The following is an 18,562-nucleotide window of genomic DNA, read 5'->3' as shown; positions in this document are numbered from 1 at the left end:
TCAATTTCTTTTAGTAATGCTTGTAGTTTTCAATATACAGATCTTTACTTCCTTGGTTAAATTTATTCCTACGTATTTTATTCTTTTTGATGTAGTTGTGAATGGGATTGTTTTCTTAATTTCTCTTTCTGATGGTTATTTGTGTGTAGAAATGCAACAGACTTCTGTGTGTTGATATCCTGCAACTTTACTGAATTCCTTTATTCTAACACTTTTTTGTTTTTAATATATCTTTATTGGAGTATAATTGCTTCACAATATCGTGTTAGTTTCTGTTGCACAACAAAGCGAATCAGCCATATGCATACACACGTCCCCATATCCCCTCCCTTTTGAGACTCCCTCCCATCCTCCCTATCCCACCCCTCTAGGTCATCGCAAAGCACCAAGCCGATCTCCCTGTGCTATGCTGCTGCTTTCCACTAGCTAACTGTTTTACATTTGGTAGTGTATATATGTTTGTTTGGTTTTTTTTTTTTGAACTTTCAAATTTTATGTACTTTTTTATACAGCAGATTCTTATTAGTTATCCATTTTATACATATTAGTGTATATATGTCAATCCCAATCTCCCAATTCGGTAGTATATGTATGTTGATGCTACTCTCACTTTGCCCCAGCTTCCCCCTCCCACCCCATGTCCTCAAGTTCATTCTCTATGTCTCCATCTTTATTCCTGCCCTGCCACTAGGTTCATCAGTACCGGTTTTTTTGATTCCATATATATGCATTAGCATGTGGTATTTGTTTTTCTCTGTCTGACTTACTTCACTCTGTATGACAGACTCTAGGTCCATCCACCTCACCACAGATAACTCAATGTTGTCCCTTTTTATGGCTGAGCAATATTCCATCGTACATATGTGCCACATCTTCTTTATCCATTCATCTGTCAGTGGGCATTTAGGTTGGTTCCATGTCCTGGCTATTGTAAATAGTGCTGCAGTGAACATTGTGGTACATGACTCTTTTTGAATTATGGTTTTCTCAAGGTATATGCCCAGTAGTACTGGGATTGCTGGGTCATATGGTAGTTCTATTTTTAGTTTTTTAAGGAACCTCCATACTGTTCTCCATAGTGGTTGTATCAATTTACATACCCACCAACAGTGCAGGAGGGTTCCCTTTTCACCACACCCTTTCCAGCATTTATTGTTTCTAGATTTTTTGATAATGGCCATTCTGACTGGCATGAGGGGATACCTCACTGTAGTTTTGATTTGCGTTTCTCTGATAATTAGTGATGTTGAGCATCTTTTCATGTGCCTCTTGGCCATCTGTATGTCTTTTTGCTGAAATGTCTATTTAGGTCTTCTGCCTTTTTTTTAACTGGATTGTTTGTTTTTTTGATGTTGAGCTCCATGAGCTGTATGTATATTTTGGAGATTAATCCTTTGTCTGTTGTTTTCATTTGCAAATATTTTCTCCCATTCTGAGGGTTGTCTTCATGTCTTGTTTATGGTTTCCTTTGCTGTGCAAAAAACTTTTAAGTTTAGTTAAGTCCTATTTGTTTATTTTTGTTTTTATTTCCGTTACTCTAGGAGGTGGGTCAAAAAAGATTTTGCTGTGGTTTATGTCAAAGTGTGTTTTTCCTATAACCTTCTCTAAGAGTTTTATAGTGTCTGGTCTTACATTTAAGTCTTTAATCCATTTGGAATTTATTTTTGTCTGTGGTGTTAGGTAGTGTTCTAATTTCATTCTTTTACATGTAGCTGTCCAGTTTTCCCAGCACCACTTATTGAAGAGGCTGTCTTTTCTCCATTGTATGTTCTTGCCTCCTTTGTTGTAAATTAGGTGACCATATGTGTGTGGGTTTATCTCTGGGCATTCTATCCTGTACCATTGATCTATATTTCTGTTTTTGTGCCAGTACCAAACTGTCTTGATTACTGTAGCTTTGTAGTATAGTTTGAAGTCGGGGAGCCTGATTCCTCCAACTCCATTTTTCTTTCTCAAGATTGCTTTGGCTATTCGGGGTCTTTTGTGTTTCCATACGAACTGTAAATTTTTTTTATAATTCTGTGAAGAATGCCATTAGTAGTTTGATAGGGATTGCATTGAATCTGTAGATTGCTTTGGGTAGTATAGTCATTTTCACAATATTGATTCTTCCAATCCAAGAACATGGTATCTTTCTCCATCTGTTTATGTCATCTTTGATTTCTTTCATCAGTGTTTTATAGTTTTCTGAGTACAAGTCTTTCGCCTCCTTAGGCAGGTTTATTCCTAAGTATTTTATTTTTTTGTTGCAATGGTAAATGGGAGTGTTTCCTTAATTCCTCTTTCTGATTTTTCATTGTTGGTATATAGGAATGCAAGAGATTTCTGTGCATTAATTTTGTATCCTGAAACCTTACCAAATTCATTGATTAGTTCTAGTAGTTTTCTGGTGGCATCTTGAGGATTTTCTATGTATAGTATCATGTCATCAGCAAACAGTGACAGTTTTACTTCTTTTCCAATTTGTATTCCTTTTATTTCTTTTTCTTCTCTGATTGCTGTGGCTAGGACTTTCCAAAACTATGTTGAATAAGAGTGGTGAGAGTGGACATCCTTGTTTTGTTCCTGATCTTAGTGGAAATGCTTTCAGTTTTTCACCATCGAGTATGATGCTTGCTGTGGGTTTGTCATATGTGGCCTTTATTATGTTGAGGTAGGTTCCCTCTATGCCCATTTTCTGGAGAGTTTTTATAATAAATGGGTGTTGAATTTTGTCAAAAGCTTTTTCTGCATCTACTGAGATGATCATATGGTTTTTATTCCTTAATTTGTTAATGTGGTGTATCACATTGGTTGATTTGCGTACATTGAAGAATCCTTGCATCCCTGGGATAAACCCCACTTGATCACGGTGTATGATCCTTTTAATGTGCTGTTGGATTCTGTTTGCTAGTATTTTGTTCAGGATTTTTGCATCTATGTTCATCAGGGATATTGGTCTATAATTTTCTTTTTTTGTGATATCTTCTTCTGGTTTTGGTATCAAGGTGATGGTGGCTTTGTAGAATGAATGTGGGAGTGTTCCTCCCTCTGCCATATTTTGGAAGAGTTTGAGAAGGATTGGTGTTAGCTCTTCTCTAAATGTTTGATAGAATTCGCCTGTGAAGCCATCTGGTCCTGGACTTTTGTTTGTTGGAAGATTTTTAATTACAGTTTCAATTTCATTACTTGTGATAGGTCTGTATATATTTTCTAATTCTTCCTTTTTCAGCCTTGGAAAATTGTACCTTTCCAAGAATTTGTCCATTTCTTTGTGGTTGTCCATTTTATTGGCATATAGTTGTTTGTAGTAGTCTCTTATAATCCTTTGTATTTCGGCAGTGTCAGTTGTGATTTCTCCTTTTTCATTTCTAATTTTATTGATTTGCGTCCTCTCCCCTTTTTTCCTTGATGAGTCTGGCTAAGGGTTTATCAATTTTTTTAATCTTCTCAAAGAACCAGCTTTTAGTTTTATTGATCTTTACGATTGTTTTCTTCGTTTCTATTTCATTTATTTCTGCTCTGATCTTTATGATTTCTTTCCTTCTACTGACTTTGGGTTTTCCTTGTTCTTCTTTCTCTAGTTGTTTTAAGTGTAGGGTTAGATTGTTTATTTGAGATTTTTCTTGTTTCTTGAGGTGAGATTGAATTGCTATAAACTTCCCTCTTAGAACTGTTTTTGCTGCCTCCCATAGGTTTTGGGTCGTTGTATTTTCGTTGTCATTTGTTTCTATGTATTTTTTAATTTCTTCTTTGATTTCTTCAGTGATGTCTTGGTTATTTAGTAGTGCACTGTTTAGCCTCCATGTATTTGTGTTTTTTACAGTTTTTTTGCTGTAATTGATTTCCAATCTCATAGTGTTGTGGTCAGAAAAGATGCTTGAACTATTTCAATTTTCTTAAATTCTCCGAGGCTTGATTTGTCACCCAAGATGTGATCCAGCCTGGAGAATGTTCCATGTGCACTTGAGAAGAAAGTGTATTCTGCCACTTTTGGGTGGAATGTTCTATAAATATCTATTAGATCTATCTGGTCTATTGTGTCATTTAAAGCTTGTGTTTTCTTATTTATTTTCTGTTTGGATGATCTGTCCATTGGTGTAAGTGGGGTGTTAAAGTCCCCTACTGTTAATGTGTTACTGTCTATTTTCTCCTTTCATGGTTGTTAGCATTTGCCTTATGTATTGAGGTGCTCCTGTGTTGGGTGCATATACATTTATAATTGTTATGTCTTCTTCTTGGATTGATCCTTTGATCATTATGTAGTGTCCCTCCTTATCTCTTGCAACAGTCTTTATTTTAAAGTCTATTTTATCTGATACGAGTATTGCTACTCTAGCTTTCTTTTGATTTCCATTTGCATGGAATATCTTTTTCCATCCCTTCACTTTCAGTCCGTATGTGTCCCTAGGTCTGAAGTGGGTCTCTTGTAGACAGCATATATATGGGTCTTGTTTTTGTATCCATTCAGCCAGTCTGTGTCTTTTGGTTGGGGCATTTAATCCATGTACAGTCAAGGTTATTATTGATAGGTATGTTCCAATTACCATTTTCTTAATTGTTTTGGATTTGTTTTTGTGGGTCTTTTTCTTCTTTTGTGTTTCCTGCTTAGAGAAGTTTCTTTAGCACTTATTGTAAAGCTTGTTTGGTGGTGCTGAATTCTCTTAGCTTTTGCCTGTCTGAAAACCTTTTCACTTCTCCATCGAATCTGAATGAGATCCTTGCTGGATAGAGTAATCTTGGTTGTAGGTTTTTCTCTTTCATCACTTTAAGTATATCCTGCCACTGCCTTCTGGCTTGCAGAGTTTCTGCTGAAAAATCAGCTGACCTCATGGGGATTCCTTTGTATGTTATTTTTTGTTTTTCCATTGCTGCTTTTAATATTTTTTTCTTTCAATTTAATTTTTGTTAGTTTGATTAATATGTGTCTTGGTGTGTTTCTCCTAGGGTTTATCCTGTATGGGACTCCCTGTGCTTCCTGGACTTGGGTGACTATTTCCTTTCCATGTTAGGGAAGTTTTCAACTATAATCTCTTCAAATATTTTCTCAGACCCTTTCTTTTTCTCTTCTTCTGGGACCCCTATAATTTGAATATTGGTGTGTTTAGTGTTGTCCCAGAGGTCTCTGAGATTGTCTTCAATTCTTTTCATTCTTTTTTCTTTATTCTGCTCCTTGGCAGTTATTTCCACCACTTTGTCTTCCAGCTCACCTATTCGTTCTTCTGCCTCCATTATTCTGTTGTTGATTCCTTCTAGTGTATTTTTCATTTCAGTTATTGTGTTGTTCATCTCTGTTTGTTTGTTCTTTAGTTCTTCTAGGTCTTTGTTAAACATTTCTTGTATTTTCTTGATCCATGCCTTCATTCTATTTCCGAGATTCTGGATCATCTTTGCTGTCATTACTCTGAATTCTTGTTCAGGTAGGTTGCCTATTTCCTCTTCATTTATTTGGTCTTGTTGGTTTTTACCTTGCTCCTTCATCTGTGACATATTTGTGTGCTGTCTCATTTTTTTTTTTTTTTCTATGAGTGGGATTGTGTTCCTGTCTTACTGGTTGTTTGGCCTGAGGCTTCCAACACTGGAGTCTGTAGGCTATTGGGTAGAGCTGGGTCTTGCTGCTGAGATGAGGAACCCCATGAGCCCTCACTCCGATGAATATTCCCTGGGGTCTGAGGTTCTCTGTTAGTCCAGTGGTTCAGACTTGAAGCTCCCACCGCAGGAGCTTTGGCCTGACCCCGGGCTTATGATCCAAGTTCCCGCAAGCTGCATGGGGCGGCAAAAAAAAAAAAAAAGAGAACAATAACAAAGTAAAACATAAAATTAGACTTGGAAACTAACAGATATATTAGAAAGAATATAAAAATAAAAATATAGATGAATCAACAACTGGAAGGTACATCAGTACCACAATAGTAAAAAAGAGGAGGAAGGAAAAGAAAAGAAAAGAAAAGGGAGGGAAAAGGCCTTGGCTGTGGAGGGTGGGGCCTAAGCAAGGGCAAGGTTTGGGTGATGGGCGGGGCCTATGCTCAGGACCCACAGGGCTGGAAAAGGCCCTGGGGGCCGTGGGGGGTGGGGCTTAGACTCAAGGAACAGAATGGGCCCAGTCGTGTCCCCCACCACTGGTCTCAGAGGGCAGGGGACATCACCTGGGAGCCCAGCAGGCTTCCTGGGCTCTAGTGGGCGGGGCAAATGCCCTCTTCTCCTCTTCTGCTCCTCCTGGATGACCCCTCCCACCTGTCTCTCCTGATCTCCCCAGCCTGCCTCCTGTGCCTCCAGGACCCACGTGGCCTGAATCAGGCTTTGCGGGGTGGGCGGGGGTACCGGTTTGGGAGCTCAGCAGGCTCCCTGGCCCAAGTGGGCCAGGTGATTGCCCTCTGCTCCTCTCCCCCTCTTCCCAGAGGGCCCCTCCCTCCTGCCTCTCCTGATCTCCCTGGCCTTAGGGGCGCCGATCCTGCCTGGCCTCCACTTCTCCTCCCCTCTCAGTCCCCCTATATCCTACCGGTTCACTTTGGGGTTCCTCCCGTCTCCTTGGGCATCAGAGTCCCCCACCCACGGCCTTCAGGCGCCCTAGCTATGGGGAGACGCTAACTCCGCATCTTCCCACACTGCCATCTTGACCAGTATTCTTCTAACAGTTTTTTGATGGAGTCTTTAGGGTTTTCTATATATGTATCATGTTGTCTGTAAATAGTGTCAGTTTTACTTCCTTTCAACTTTGGATGCCTTTTATTTCTTTTTCTTGCCTAATTCCTCTGGCTAGGATTTATAATATTATGTTGAATAAAAGGGCAAGAGTGGGCGTTCTTGTCTTATTTCTGATCTTAGAGAAATAGCTTTCAGCTTTTCACCACTGATTATGATGTTTGCTGAGAGCTTGTCACATATGGCCTTTATTATATTGAGGTTTGTTCCTTCTATACCTGATTTATTGAGAGTTTTTATCATAAATGGATGTCAAGTTTTGTCCAGTGCTCTTTGTGCATCTATTGAGATGATTATATGGTTTTTTATCCTTCATTTTGTTAATGTGATTATAACATTGACTGATTTGTGGATATTGAACCAAGTTTGCATCCCTGGAATAAATCCCACTTAATCCTGGTGTATGATCCTTTTAATGTATTGTTGAATTCTGTTTGCTAATATTTTGTTGAGGATTTTTTTCATCTATGTTCATCAGGGATATTGGCCTGTAATTTGTGTGGTGTCCTTGTCTGGTTTTGGTATCGGGGTAATGCTAGCCTCATAAAATGAGTTTTTTGAATGTTTGCAGAATTCACTAGCAAAGCCATCTGGTCAAGGACTTCTGTTTGTTGGATTTTTAAAGTTACTGATATTAGTAGAGATATTTAGTATCCTTACTAGTTATCAGTCTATTCAGATTTTCTGTTTCATCATGATTCAGTCTTGGTAGGTTGTATGTTTCTAAGAATTTATCCATTTCTTCTAGGTTGTCCACTTTGTTGGTGTATAATTGTTCATAGTAGTCTCTTACCCTTTCTTTTCTGTTTTAAGAGTTGTAATAGCTCCTCTTTCATTTCTGATTTTATTTATTTGAGTCCTATCTCTCCCTCCTTCTCTCTCTCTCTCTCTCTCTCCCCACTTCTCCTTTGTTGGTGAGTCTAGCAAAGGCTTGTCAATTTTGTTTACCTTTTCAAAGAACCAGCTCTTAGTTTCACTGATCTTCTCTGTTGTCTTTTTAGTCTGTTTTTTATTTATTTTTGTTCTACTCTTGGTTATTTCCTTCCTTCTACTAATTTTGGGCTTTGTTTTTTCTTCTTTTTCTAGTTTCTTGAGTTGTAAAGTTAGGTTGGTTATTTGAGATTTTTCTTGTTTCTTGAGGTAGGCATTTATCACTTGACCTTCCCCCTTAGAACTGCTTTTGCTGCAACCCACAAATTTTGTTATGTTTTATTTCCATTCTCAATCGTCTCAAAGTATTTTAAAATTTCTCTTTTGATTTATTCTTTGACCCATTGGTTGTTCAGTAGCATGTTGTTTAATCTCCACTTATTTGTGAATTTTCCAGTTTTCTTCTTGTAATTAGTTTCTAGTTTCATACCATCGTAGTTGGAAAAGATGCTTGATATGATTTTAATCATCTTAAATTTATTGAGACTCATTTTGTGGCCTAATATATGGTCTATCCTGGAAAATGTTCCATGTGCACTTGAGAAGAATGTGTGTTCTGTTGCTTTTGCATGGAGTGTTCTTTATATATTTGTGAAGTTCACCTGATCTTATGTGTTGTTTAGATCCAAAGTTTCCTTACTGATTTTCTGACTGAATGATCCATGCATTGACGTAAGTGGGGTATTAAAGTCCCCTGCTCTTACTGTATTGCTGTCTATTTCTCCTTTTAAGTCTGTTAACATTTGCTTTATGTATTTAGGTGTTCCTCTGTTGGGTGCATAAATGTTTACAAATGTTATATCCTCTTGTTGGATGGACCCCACAAGAGGATATAACATTTGTAAATATTAAATGTCATATGTAATATGATAATGTCTCTTATTAGAGTCTTTGTTTTAAAGTCTGTTTTGTCTAAGTATAGTTACTCCAGCTTTCTTTTGGTTTCTATTTGGAATTAGGATAATTAGAATTGGTTTGATTTATCTAAGCAATTTCAAAATGTTTGGTTCTTGTTATCTGGGCTTTTGCATGCTAAAGATTCAAAATGTAATATTATAATGCACTATATATTTAAAGTACCATTTGGTTTAAATGTTACCTTTCTTTAAAAGTCACCTTTCTGTGTTTGTTAATTTGGCAAGCTGTGGAGCAAGCCTCTATGGGTAGCAATAACCCACCTTTCAACCCAACAGTCACAGTAGGCTGAGAAGATAATGAAACTCTTGTTATTCTGGCCTAAGCCTGAATGGTTTCCTCGAGGATTCCATGGAAGCAAACTTGAATTTCCAGATGGACTAACTTTAGTGACTGGAATTGAAGGGGTCACAGAGAGCATGGTCTGAAGGGTGGTTGGATTGAAATGAAAGAAGAGAGTAAAGGAAAGTGATGGAAGCAGTTCTGAATGAGGTCGTGCATTCTTCTGTGGCTACTCTGAGTGATTTAGACTCTGCCCTAAGGTGCAGAGGATCATTCTCCTTTTAAATGGCTTCTGTTGGCTCAGAGATGGTCAACTTTTAGTGGTTCTTGTCCTATTTTTGGTGGATTCTTCATCTGCAGAAGCAAGAGCCAGTAGCTCATACAAGTCAATGCTCCTATAAAAGTGAACCTCTCATTTATTTTCTCTTAAAAGGAAGCCTAAAAAGAACAGACAACTCAGTTTCCTTGGGCCAAGGAATCCTCTGAAAAAAATAATGTATTTATGATTTCTGATTCTTTTGTTTTCAGATCACATGAAAGGATTAAGAGCCCCTACCTTGAAAAGAAGGTTGGAGTGCAGGTAATTTCTTTTCTTTTCTTTTTTAGAATTATTTATTTATTTATTTGGCTGAGCTGGGGCTTAGTTGTGGCACGCGGGATCTTCGTTGTGGCATGCGGATCTTTAGTTGCAGCATGTGGGAACTTTAGTTGCAGCATACAAACTCTTAGTTGTGGCATGTGGGATCTAGTTCCCTGACCAGGGATTGAACCCGGGTCCCCTGCATTGGGAGCACGGAGCCTTAGCCAGTGGACCACCAGGGAAGTCCCCAGGTAATTTCCTTTGCTATTTATTTGTGTGTTCTATTTTTTTAAGTAAAAATTTTAATTGAGCTGTAACATCTACATAGAAAAGTACTTACACCATATGGGAATACTCTGATGAACTTTTACAAGTGAACACATGTGTAGCATCTGCCCAGTCCAAGAAATAGAACAGCATCAATATCCTGGGACAGAACCCTGTCCCTCCCCCAGTCAGTCTTCCCCACCCACAGGTAACCTCTCTTCTGACTTTTGTCATCATCGTTCAGCTTTGGTTGTTTTTGAACTTTATTTAAATAGAATCATACTGAATAGACTCTTCTACTTGTTTTCTTTTACTTAACATTATATTTAGTGGAATGATTCATCCATGCTATTGGGTGCAGTAATAGTCTGTTCATTTTTATTTCTGTAAGAGTGTGTCTGTGTGTGTGCGTAAATGATTGTTCCATTATAAAGAGTCATATAATACTGTTGGATCTTTTCTTAAAGCTGAGTCATTGCATTCTTTCCTGCAGTCATTGCCTAAGTCAAATTCCAAATTCTCAAGATATATGCAGTTGACCCTTGAACAATGCAGTGGTTAGGGGCACCAACCTTCTATGAGGTCAATCCACATATAACTTTATAGTTGGCGCTCCCTATCCTGGTTCCGCATCTGTGGGTTCAACCAACTGCAGATTGTGTAGTACTATGGTACTTATTTAGTGAAAAAAAAACCTGTGCGTAAGTGGACCCTCACAGTTGAAATCCATGTTGTTCAAGGGTCAACTGTATATAGGAAGGACCCTATTGACTTTTTGACTATTTGATCTTTGACTTAGCAGGCTTCTTTGCTAAGTGATATCAATAGTCTGTGTTTGTGATAATGGTAGCTAATATTTATTAAAAATATATATTCATACTAGATGTTGAAGATACAGTAGTGAGCAAAATAGGCAAAAATCCCTCTCTTCTGGGAGCTGACATTCTCCTTAGACCCTCTTGATAATCTTTTGAATAGATACTATTATTATTTCTATTTTACAGATGAGGAAACTGAGGAACCAGAGGGGTTAAATTAGTTGCCCAAAGTCACGCAGCCAGTAAGTGGCAGGACCAGGATTCCCACCAGGTCTGTCTGATTTTAGAGCCTACGTATTAGTTATCTATTGCTGCGTAACAAACTACCCCCAAACTCAGTGACTTAAAACAACACTAATCATGTATTCTCTCTGTCTGCTTCTATGGGTCAGGAGTTCTGACGGTACAGTGGGGATGGCTGGTTTCTGCCTGACTGGGTGTCGTATGGGGGCTGACATTACCTGAAGGCTCATTCATTCAATGTCTGACATCTGGGCTGGGGAGACTCAAACAGTTGGGGCACTTTGGGCATCTCTGTCTCTAAAAAATAGCTCTTCAGCATAGTGGTTTCAGAATAGCAGTACTTCTTAAATGGAAACTAAAAAAAAAAAGTGTATGTCCCAAGAGAGGGCCAGCGGCAGCCATACTGCCTGGAGATCTAGCCTCGAAAGGCCTGCTGTATTACGTCCATCACAGTCTGTTGGCTAAGGCAGTTACAAAGCCCTGTCCGGGTTCAAGGGGAGGTTAACACAGATGCCTCCTGTCAGTGGGGGAATTTCCATGACCACTTTGTAAGAAGACGGTGTGTGGTTAGGGTGCATACGTCAGTGTGGGCATCTCTGGAAAGTATGATCCGCTGTAGACTGCATTCCTAACCTCTAAACTGGAGTGTTGAATTTTTAAAGTTTCTCATGAAGTTGATTTCTGCCCACTAAGAATATAAACAGAATAGATTTATATGAAGTAAAAGGCAGACGTCTCCTGTCCCACTTCCCTTTCTGCAGAGGTAGTTTACCATTTGGTGGTATCTCTCCAGACACACCTGATTGTCTAAAACACGTGTCTTTAAGATGAGAATGGTGAGGACCAGCCTTTGAGGAGGTCAGAGGACACAGTATTTTCTCTCCTTTGCTTCTTCCCCGTCCCTTTATAGTCTCGATGGGACTGAGGTGGTCACTGGACTGTTGGCCTGCCAGCTCAGTTTCTGAATTATTCGAGGCAACTGACATATATTGAAACATATTTCCTAGTCACCCAGATGTCTCATTCTTGATTGTACTAAAACAGCTTCTTTTTTTTTTTTTTTTGTCTCTTGTTTTCAGCTTGAAGGTTTACTTATACTGTTCGCCTGTTACTAAAGAGCTGTTGTTAACAAGCCCGAGGTACAGATTTTGGGAGAAACGAATTGTAAGTTTTATTTTTTGAATGACACTAATTCTTCTTTTCAAGTGGGAAATATTTTTTGAGGTGTATTGAACAAAGCATCGGCATTATTCAAAGCCTGCTTTCTCCAGGCTATATTTACCCACAGTAATTACAGTGTTGCTGTTTAGCCTTTGTAATTCATTAGTTTGGAAGAGGTTGACATTTTATCGTTGCTGATTTTTCTTTCTTGTCCCTCAACATGTTGACCTAGATTCTTAGTTTTGTCTAATCTCACAGACTCTCTTGCTGAGTTACATTTTATTACTTTAAAGTATAAAACATTCATTAACATAATTGATAAATTCTTTTATTTAGATCATGGGATAGATTAGGAAAAATAAACAAAATTTATGGGTTATAATAAGAAAGGGATAACAATCAGAATAAAAATAGAATGGATAATTTTGAACCTGGCAGAATAAAATGGATCTATCCAACAGAAGGTAAAGGGGAGAAAAAAGCATGGCACATTGAAAATGTGAAGATGGTGGCAAAAGTTCTATTATAACAGTAATTGCTATAAATATGAATGGATTTACTTCAACCCTGGATCAAAAGACAAATTCTTGGTTAGGCTAAAAAAAAAAAAATGATCCACCAGTCTTGGTCTACAAGAGACATAAATCACTCTAAAGGAAAAATGCAGGTTGAAGGGGAAAAAATAAAAAGGAAAAAATATAATGAACAATTAGAAGCTAAACATGCCAGAGTGGCAACTTTTATATCATACAGAGATTGAAGGCAAAAAAAAATATCATAAGTTTCAAAGAAGGTGTTATTTACTATTAAGAGGAACAAGCTTTTAATAGTATCAAGAAGATATGAACATAAATGCAATTGACAAAGTAGCGTCAAACTGGATAGAGTAGCACCTGATCACCTAGTGCTTGATGAGGGAAAGAACCACGAGGAGTAGATAGAATTAGGGTTTGTGATATGCATTAAACCGTCAGTAATTGGGGGTGCTGGCAGAGAAGTCTGAACAAGCATCACCAAGAGTGTTTGATGTCTGATTGCTGGCAGCTTTCAGCTCCCACCTCCACTTGCCCCACATCTGGGCAAACTGATAAAAAAAAAAAAAGCCTGCCCCTTCCTTGGCACCTACATGGAATTCAAACATGCAAGCCCAGGCCCACCCCGTAACCACGATAAAAACCAGGGCCACCTGCTCCCATTTTCTCAGGTCACACAGACCACTTCCTCCCAGCCTGGTTTCTACCCTCCTCTCCCCAGAAAGTCCCACAGTGAACATACCGCAGTGTTTTCACACTCTCTTGTTTCACGTGTGGCATCTTCAGTCTTAGCCTCTGATCTGTCAGTTGGGGTGGGATCCCTCTGCAGAGGGACACAACAGCAAGGCTGTGACCTTGGCCTTGGTATTAGGCCTGAAGTTACTGTGGGTCAATCTGGCCCAGCAGTCAGGAAGGAAAGCTGAAAAAGAAGGAGAGAAGAGCAGAGACAGGCTAGAGTCCACAGGGACAAATGGGGACCCATGTCTGCCTCCCACTCCTCCCAGCCTTGGTAACACTGCCATCCCCTTGGTCACTGAGTTCCACACACGTGGCCCAGGGCTCCGAGAAGCTCGGGAGGATACCCAACAGAGGACGGAGCTGCCGCCGTACTGCGCGTGTCAGTGAGGTAAGCCAGCAGATCAGCAGCGTGCCCGCGCTGCTATAACTTCTGGTGCCTTTCGGAGCATTGACAAATGGCTGCTGGTTCACTCCTGCCTTCCAGATCTCACACAGGTGTTTCTTGTGGCCACTGCTAACCTGGAAGTGTACGTGGAAAGGGCTTGTAGGATAATTCCAGCTCAGCTGAGTGGGTGTAGTTCAAGGCCACCTCATAATCTAAGGGAGAAAGGGGCACCTCAACAGTGGTAGCTGGAGAGCTTAGCAGACCACTCTCAGAAGCTGAAAGATGAAGGAGACGGGAAGTATGTGAATATACAGAAGATTTAAATGGCATAATTAATACACGCGAACCAATCGAAACACAGAGCTTTAAACCGAACAGAGAAAAGATCTTTGGGTAAACTTGGAACGTTTACCAAAGCTGAGCATGTACTACGTCACTAAAGAAGTTTCAAGAAATCCTAGTGATCTGTTCTTTTACCATAATACAATGATGTTGGAAATCAGAAATACAAGGAGAGTTAAAATCATCCCATACATATGGGAGCTAAATGCATACCACAAGCAACTCTAGGTTAAAGAAGAAATTGTAAAGAAAAACATACAATACTTAGGACTGATGGACAATGAAAGTGTGACATGTCAAAGTGTGTGGAGCACAGCTAAGTTAGTACTTGAAGGGAAATTGCGAGCATTAAATGCATTTCTTAGAAAACAGACTGGAGCTAAATGGAATAAGTCTTTGACTCAAGAAGAACGGAAAGGAGCAACAAAGCAAACCTAAGGATATGTGAAAGAAGAAAATAATAGAAAAGGACAGGTTAGTGATATAGAGACTAACTACCACAGAAAATAAAAGGGAAGATTAACAAAAGTAAAATCTGGTTTCTAGAGAAATAGAGATAAATTTAGGGACTTCCTGGTGGTCCAGCAGTTAAGACTCCGTGCTTCCAATGCAGGGGATGCGGGTTTGATTTCTGGTTGGGGAACTAAGATCCCACATGCCGCACAGTGTGGCCAAAGCAAACAAACAAAACAAACAAACAAAACCAAAACGAAATAGAGATAAATCTTGCCAAGATCGATTAAAAAAACAAGGATGCATATAAAAATACAGAATGATAAAAAGGAAAATAGCTATTAATAATAGCAATGCCTTGTTTTGAAAATTAATATGATAGTATGTTCAATAATTTAGACACAGTGGATAAATACTGGAAAAGTAGGAAAATACCAAATTGAGGCAAGAAAAGTAGACCACTTGAATAAAGAAGTAGGCATCAAAGACATTAAAACAGTTTTCAAAGATCTCTTCTTCAAAAAAGCCCCACACCCAGATGGTTTTATAGGTGCATTTTGCCAAATGTTCAAAGAACAAATAATCCCTATTGTAGGAGAGACTAAAAAGATAAGCTGCTCGGGCTTCCCTGGTGGCACAGTTGTTGAGAATCTGCCTGCTAATGCAGGGGAGCACGTGTTCGAGCCCTGGTCTGGGAAGATCCCACGTGCCACGGAGCAACTAGGCCCATGAGTCACAACTACTGAGCCTGCGCGTCTGGAGCCTGTGCTCCGCGACAAGAGAGGCCGCGATGGTGAGAGGCCCGCGCACCGTGATGAAGAGTGGCCCCTGCTTGCGGCAACTAGAGAAAGCTCTCACACAGAAACGAAGACCCAACACAGCAAAAAATAAATAAATAAATTTAAAAAAACCAAAAAACAGTTTAAACGAATAGAACTGATATTTAAAAAAAAAAAAAAAAGATAAGCTGCTCAACCTCACTGGCAAAATGGATAATGATAGTAAATGGGGAAAAAAAGGCCATTTCACGTGTGAATATCCTAATTAAGGTCATAGCTGACTGAATCTCACAGTACTAAAAAACAGTGTATCATGAATACAGTGTGTTTATTCCAGAAATGCAAGAATATTTTCACACCTGAATCTCAGTCACTGTAAATTTTATGACATCAGTGGGCTAAAAAGGTGGGAAATTATGTTTATTCATCAGCTACTTACTGAATGCCTCTCTGTGCTCCTTGCTCTTCTAGTAAAATGTGCACGTACACCCCGACCTTTTCATAGCAGCTCAAATCTGTGAATAAGCTCAACACACCATGGACTGATGGCAGACTGTGCTCTGCAGCAGAAAAGCTAAACACATAGGATACGTGGGGAGGTGAAGGGAGGAAAATTGAATTCATAGATGTAGAATCGCTGCGTCTGAGGATGTGTAAGTTTGTAAGGCATCCAATCCATATTGCCACACCAACCTCAGGAAAGGTATTAGCTTTATCGTGTTTTGGGGCTGTTAAACCATTATTATAGTGAAATCAGAAATTGTTCCACAGAGAGTCTGTAACGTCTCTTAGTTCCCTTTCTGTGTTTGAGATGGCAAAGGCATGTAAAGCCATGAAAAACCATGAAAATGCATAATACAATGTATACATGACCTCTTATTTTATTTTAATAGATATCCATTGAAATTGAAACTCCTACCCAGATATCTTTAGTCGATGAAGCATCAGGCGAGGTAACTAAATATTAAATACTGTGTTTTTAAAAATTATTATTATACTCAGCATTAAATGATTGTTTATCTTTCTCCTTGATTTGATTGCTCATGTAACCAGAAATAAAATTTATAGTAAATGAGTGAGTTTGTAGGGAAAAAACGTTTGTGATGTATTTATTTTCTACATCTGAAGGACTGGACCATGTCAGAACTGCTTCTATTTAGTATCACATGCTAACTATAGGAGCTCAATAGTAATGATACAGTGTGATTGTCACATTTATTAAGTTTATTATAATGTTCAGGATATAAAACTGTGCTTAATGTTTTTACAGCAACTTTATGTATATTTTGATTTTTTTTCTGAATCATTTTCATATTCAAGAAAAAGACATTGTCCAAGTGGATCCAATTTATTTTTTTGTCCTTAAATTTAGAGGCAGGTACTTTTGTGTTGTGCATTTATCTTTTTTAATAGTAAGTAGGAGTACCAACCCACCTTTTCTGTATTTATTTCTTTTTATCTCAAATTATACCTAGGGCTAGGCAGTGTTTTCCTATCTTATGGCAAATCTCGTTAATATTTGTTCTGTAGCCCGATTAGAACCTGCTCTGTGGACACGTTTAACTCTGAAGGGTGTCCTTGGTGGTGTGACTGTGATGGGACAGGGGCCGACCTTTCACATGTCCTCCCTGGAGGAGATCAGGCATTGGAGTACTTCTAGACTTACTGTCCTGAGGGAGGGGAAAGGGATGGCCTGAACCTTCCTAAATGCCATCCTGAGCTCGGTTAGCTGACACTTTTGGGGATATTCTGTCAGTGCCCGGTGGCCTGTAATGTGTGTTGGTGAAAGGCTTTCTCAGAATCGGGCACCGGGCAGCAGGTGGCTCTTGGTGAGCTGAGTCCAGCCGCCCCACTCTGGTCCTTTCCGTTTCTCCTCTCCCACTGAGACTTGTGTGTCTCCAGCTCCAACCAGCGAGAAAGCCCCTTCTAAAGGGCCTTTGGAACGAACGACGTCAGACATCCAGGGGGAGTTACCATGGTCGAGTGGAGAGCTGACGCAGCCAGAGCTCTGCCCCACCACGTACTGAGCCCCGAGAGGCTGTAGTGCCCATCAGGCTCCGCCTAACGGGACAGTACAGCGTGCTGCATGGTGACTTGGGACCAGGCTGCATCAGACTTTTTTTTTTTTTTAACTGTCCGTGCGGCTTGCAGGAACCTAGTTCCCTGACCAGGGATCGAACCCGTGCTCCCTGCAGTGGAAGCGTGGAGTTCTAACCACTTGACTGGCAGAGAATTCCTTTTTTTTTTAAACAACAGCTTTATTGAGACATAATTCACATACCGTACCATTCACCCCAGTTAAAGTACACTATTCAATGGCTTTTAGTGTATTCACAGAGTTGTGTATCCATTGCCACAATCAATTTCAAAATATTTTCATCGCCCAGAAAGAAACACGGGACCCTGTTTCTCCCTCCCCCCAGCTCCTGGCCACTACTAGTCTAGTGTAAGTCTCTATGGATTTGCCCATTCTGGACATTGTATTTAAATGGACTCGTACAGTATGTGGTCTTTCGTGACTTCTTTCACTTTGCATAATGCTTTCAATGTTTATCCATGGTGTAGGATGTATCAGTTCTCCATTTCTTTTTTTGGCCAAAGAATATTCCATTGTATGGATAGACCACATTTTTCTGGTTCAATCATCAGCCAAGAGACATTTTGGCTGCTTCTACTCTGGCTAGTATGAATAATGCTGCGGTGAACATTCACGTTTTGTGTGGACCTAAGTTTTCGCGTCTCTCACATGTATACCCAAGAGTGGAATTGCTGTGTCACATTGTAACTCTATGTTTAACCATTTGTTTGTGGGTGAGGATTCCACTTGTTTCCAGGGTTTGGAGAGTGGGGAAATGAGGAGAAAGGCACACCACGTTCTTGGGAAGTAGTTGCGTGTGTTGTATTCAGGAGGGCTTTGTTTAGCTGGGTCCTAATGATAACTTCTATGATTATTATTTTCTTCTTTTATTTTCTTTTTAGAAGGAAGAGATTGTTGTGACTCTCTTACCAGCTGGTCATTGCCCAGGATCAGTTATGTAAGGGGGCTCATCTATTTTGCCCATTTATTTTGTGTAGATATGTATTATATTTATAGAAATAAACTTGTAGGGTCTAGAAAATAACCTGTACAGGGAGGTTGGAGTCTTATGATGGCAATTCCTGTAATCTTTGCTTCCAAATTGAACCTGGGGGACTGAGGTGCCAGTCACGTTCGAAACGTGGCTTTCTTACAATGGAAGTCTTCAGCAGCAGTCTTTCCACTGGCTTTGCATTTTCCCATCACATGGATTTTTCTCTCCATGAGCAGGGGTGATCTCAGTATATAGTGGAAGGTGCTGATGTATTTCAGAGGACATCTCTTGCAAACTCAGCGATATCTCCATCATGTTATTATTTTCCTCCTTTGGGAAGAGGTGCAGCTGAGTGCCTGGTGTGGTTTAGTGCTGTGGAAGTTC

At 39.5% G+C, this 18,562-nt stretch overlaps 1 protein-coding gene across 3 annotated transcripts in view; it reads left to right on the top strand.

Annotated features, from left to right (window-relative positions):
• DCLRE1C (DNA cross-link repair 1C) overlaps positions 1–18,562 on the top strand; it is a 57,767-nt gene that overhangs the window by 19,584 nt on the left and 19,621 nt on the right. For 2 of the 3 annotated variants that reach the window (XM_068561919.1, XM_068561909.1), the window contains exons 2-5: positions 9,337–9,388; positions 11,796–11,880; positions 16,001–16,060; positions 18,087–18,142. In XM_068561919.1, the coding sequence (XP_068418020.1) occupies positions 9,342–9,388; positions 11,796–11,880; positions 16,001–16,060; positions 18,087–18,142 (248 nt within the window). In that variant the 5' untranslated portion in view covers positions 9,337–9,341. Of the gene's footprint in view, positions 1–9,173; positions 9,212–9,336; positions 9,389–11,795; positions 11,881–16,000; positions 16,061–18,086; positions 18,143–18,562 lie in introns of those variants that run through there. The other variant, XM_068561924.1, reaches the window with a different exon arrangement.

The sequence above is a fragment of the Eschrichtius robustus genome, chromosome 1, assembly GCF_028021215.1.
Source record: "Eschrichtius robustus isolate mEscRob2 chromosome 1, mEscRob2.pri, whole genome shotgun sequence".
Classification (NCBI taxonomy): domain Eukaryota; kingdom Metazoa; phylum Chordata; class Mammalia; order Artiodactyla; family Eschrichtiidae; genus Eschrichtius; species Eschrichtius robustus.
This window is presented reverse-complemented; position numbering and strand designations above follow the sequence as displayed.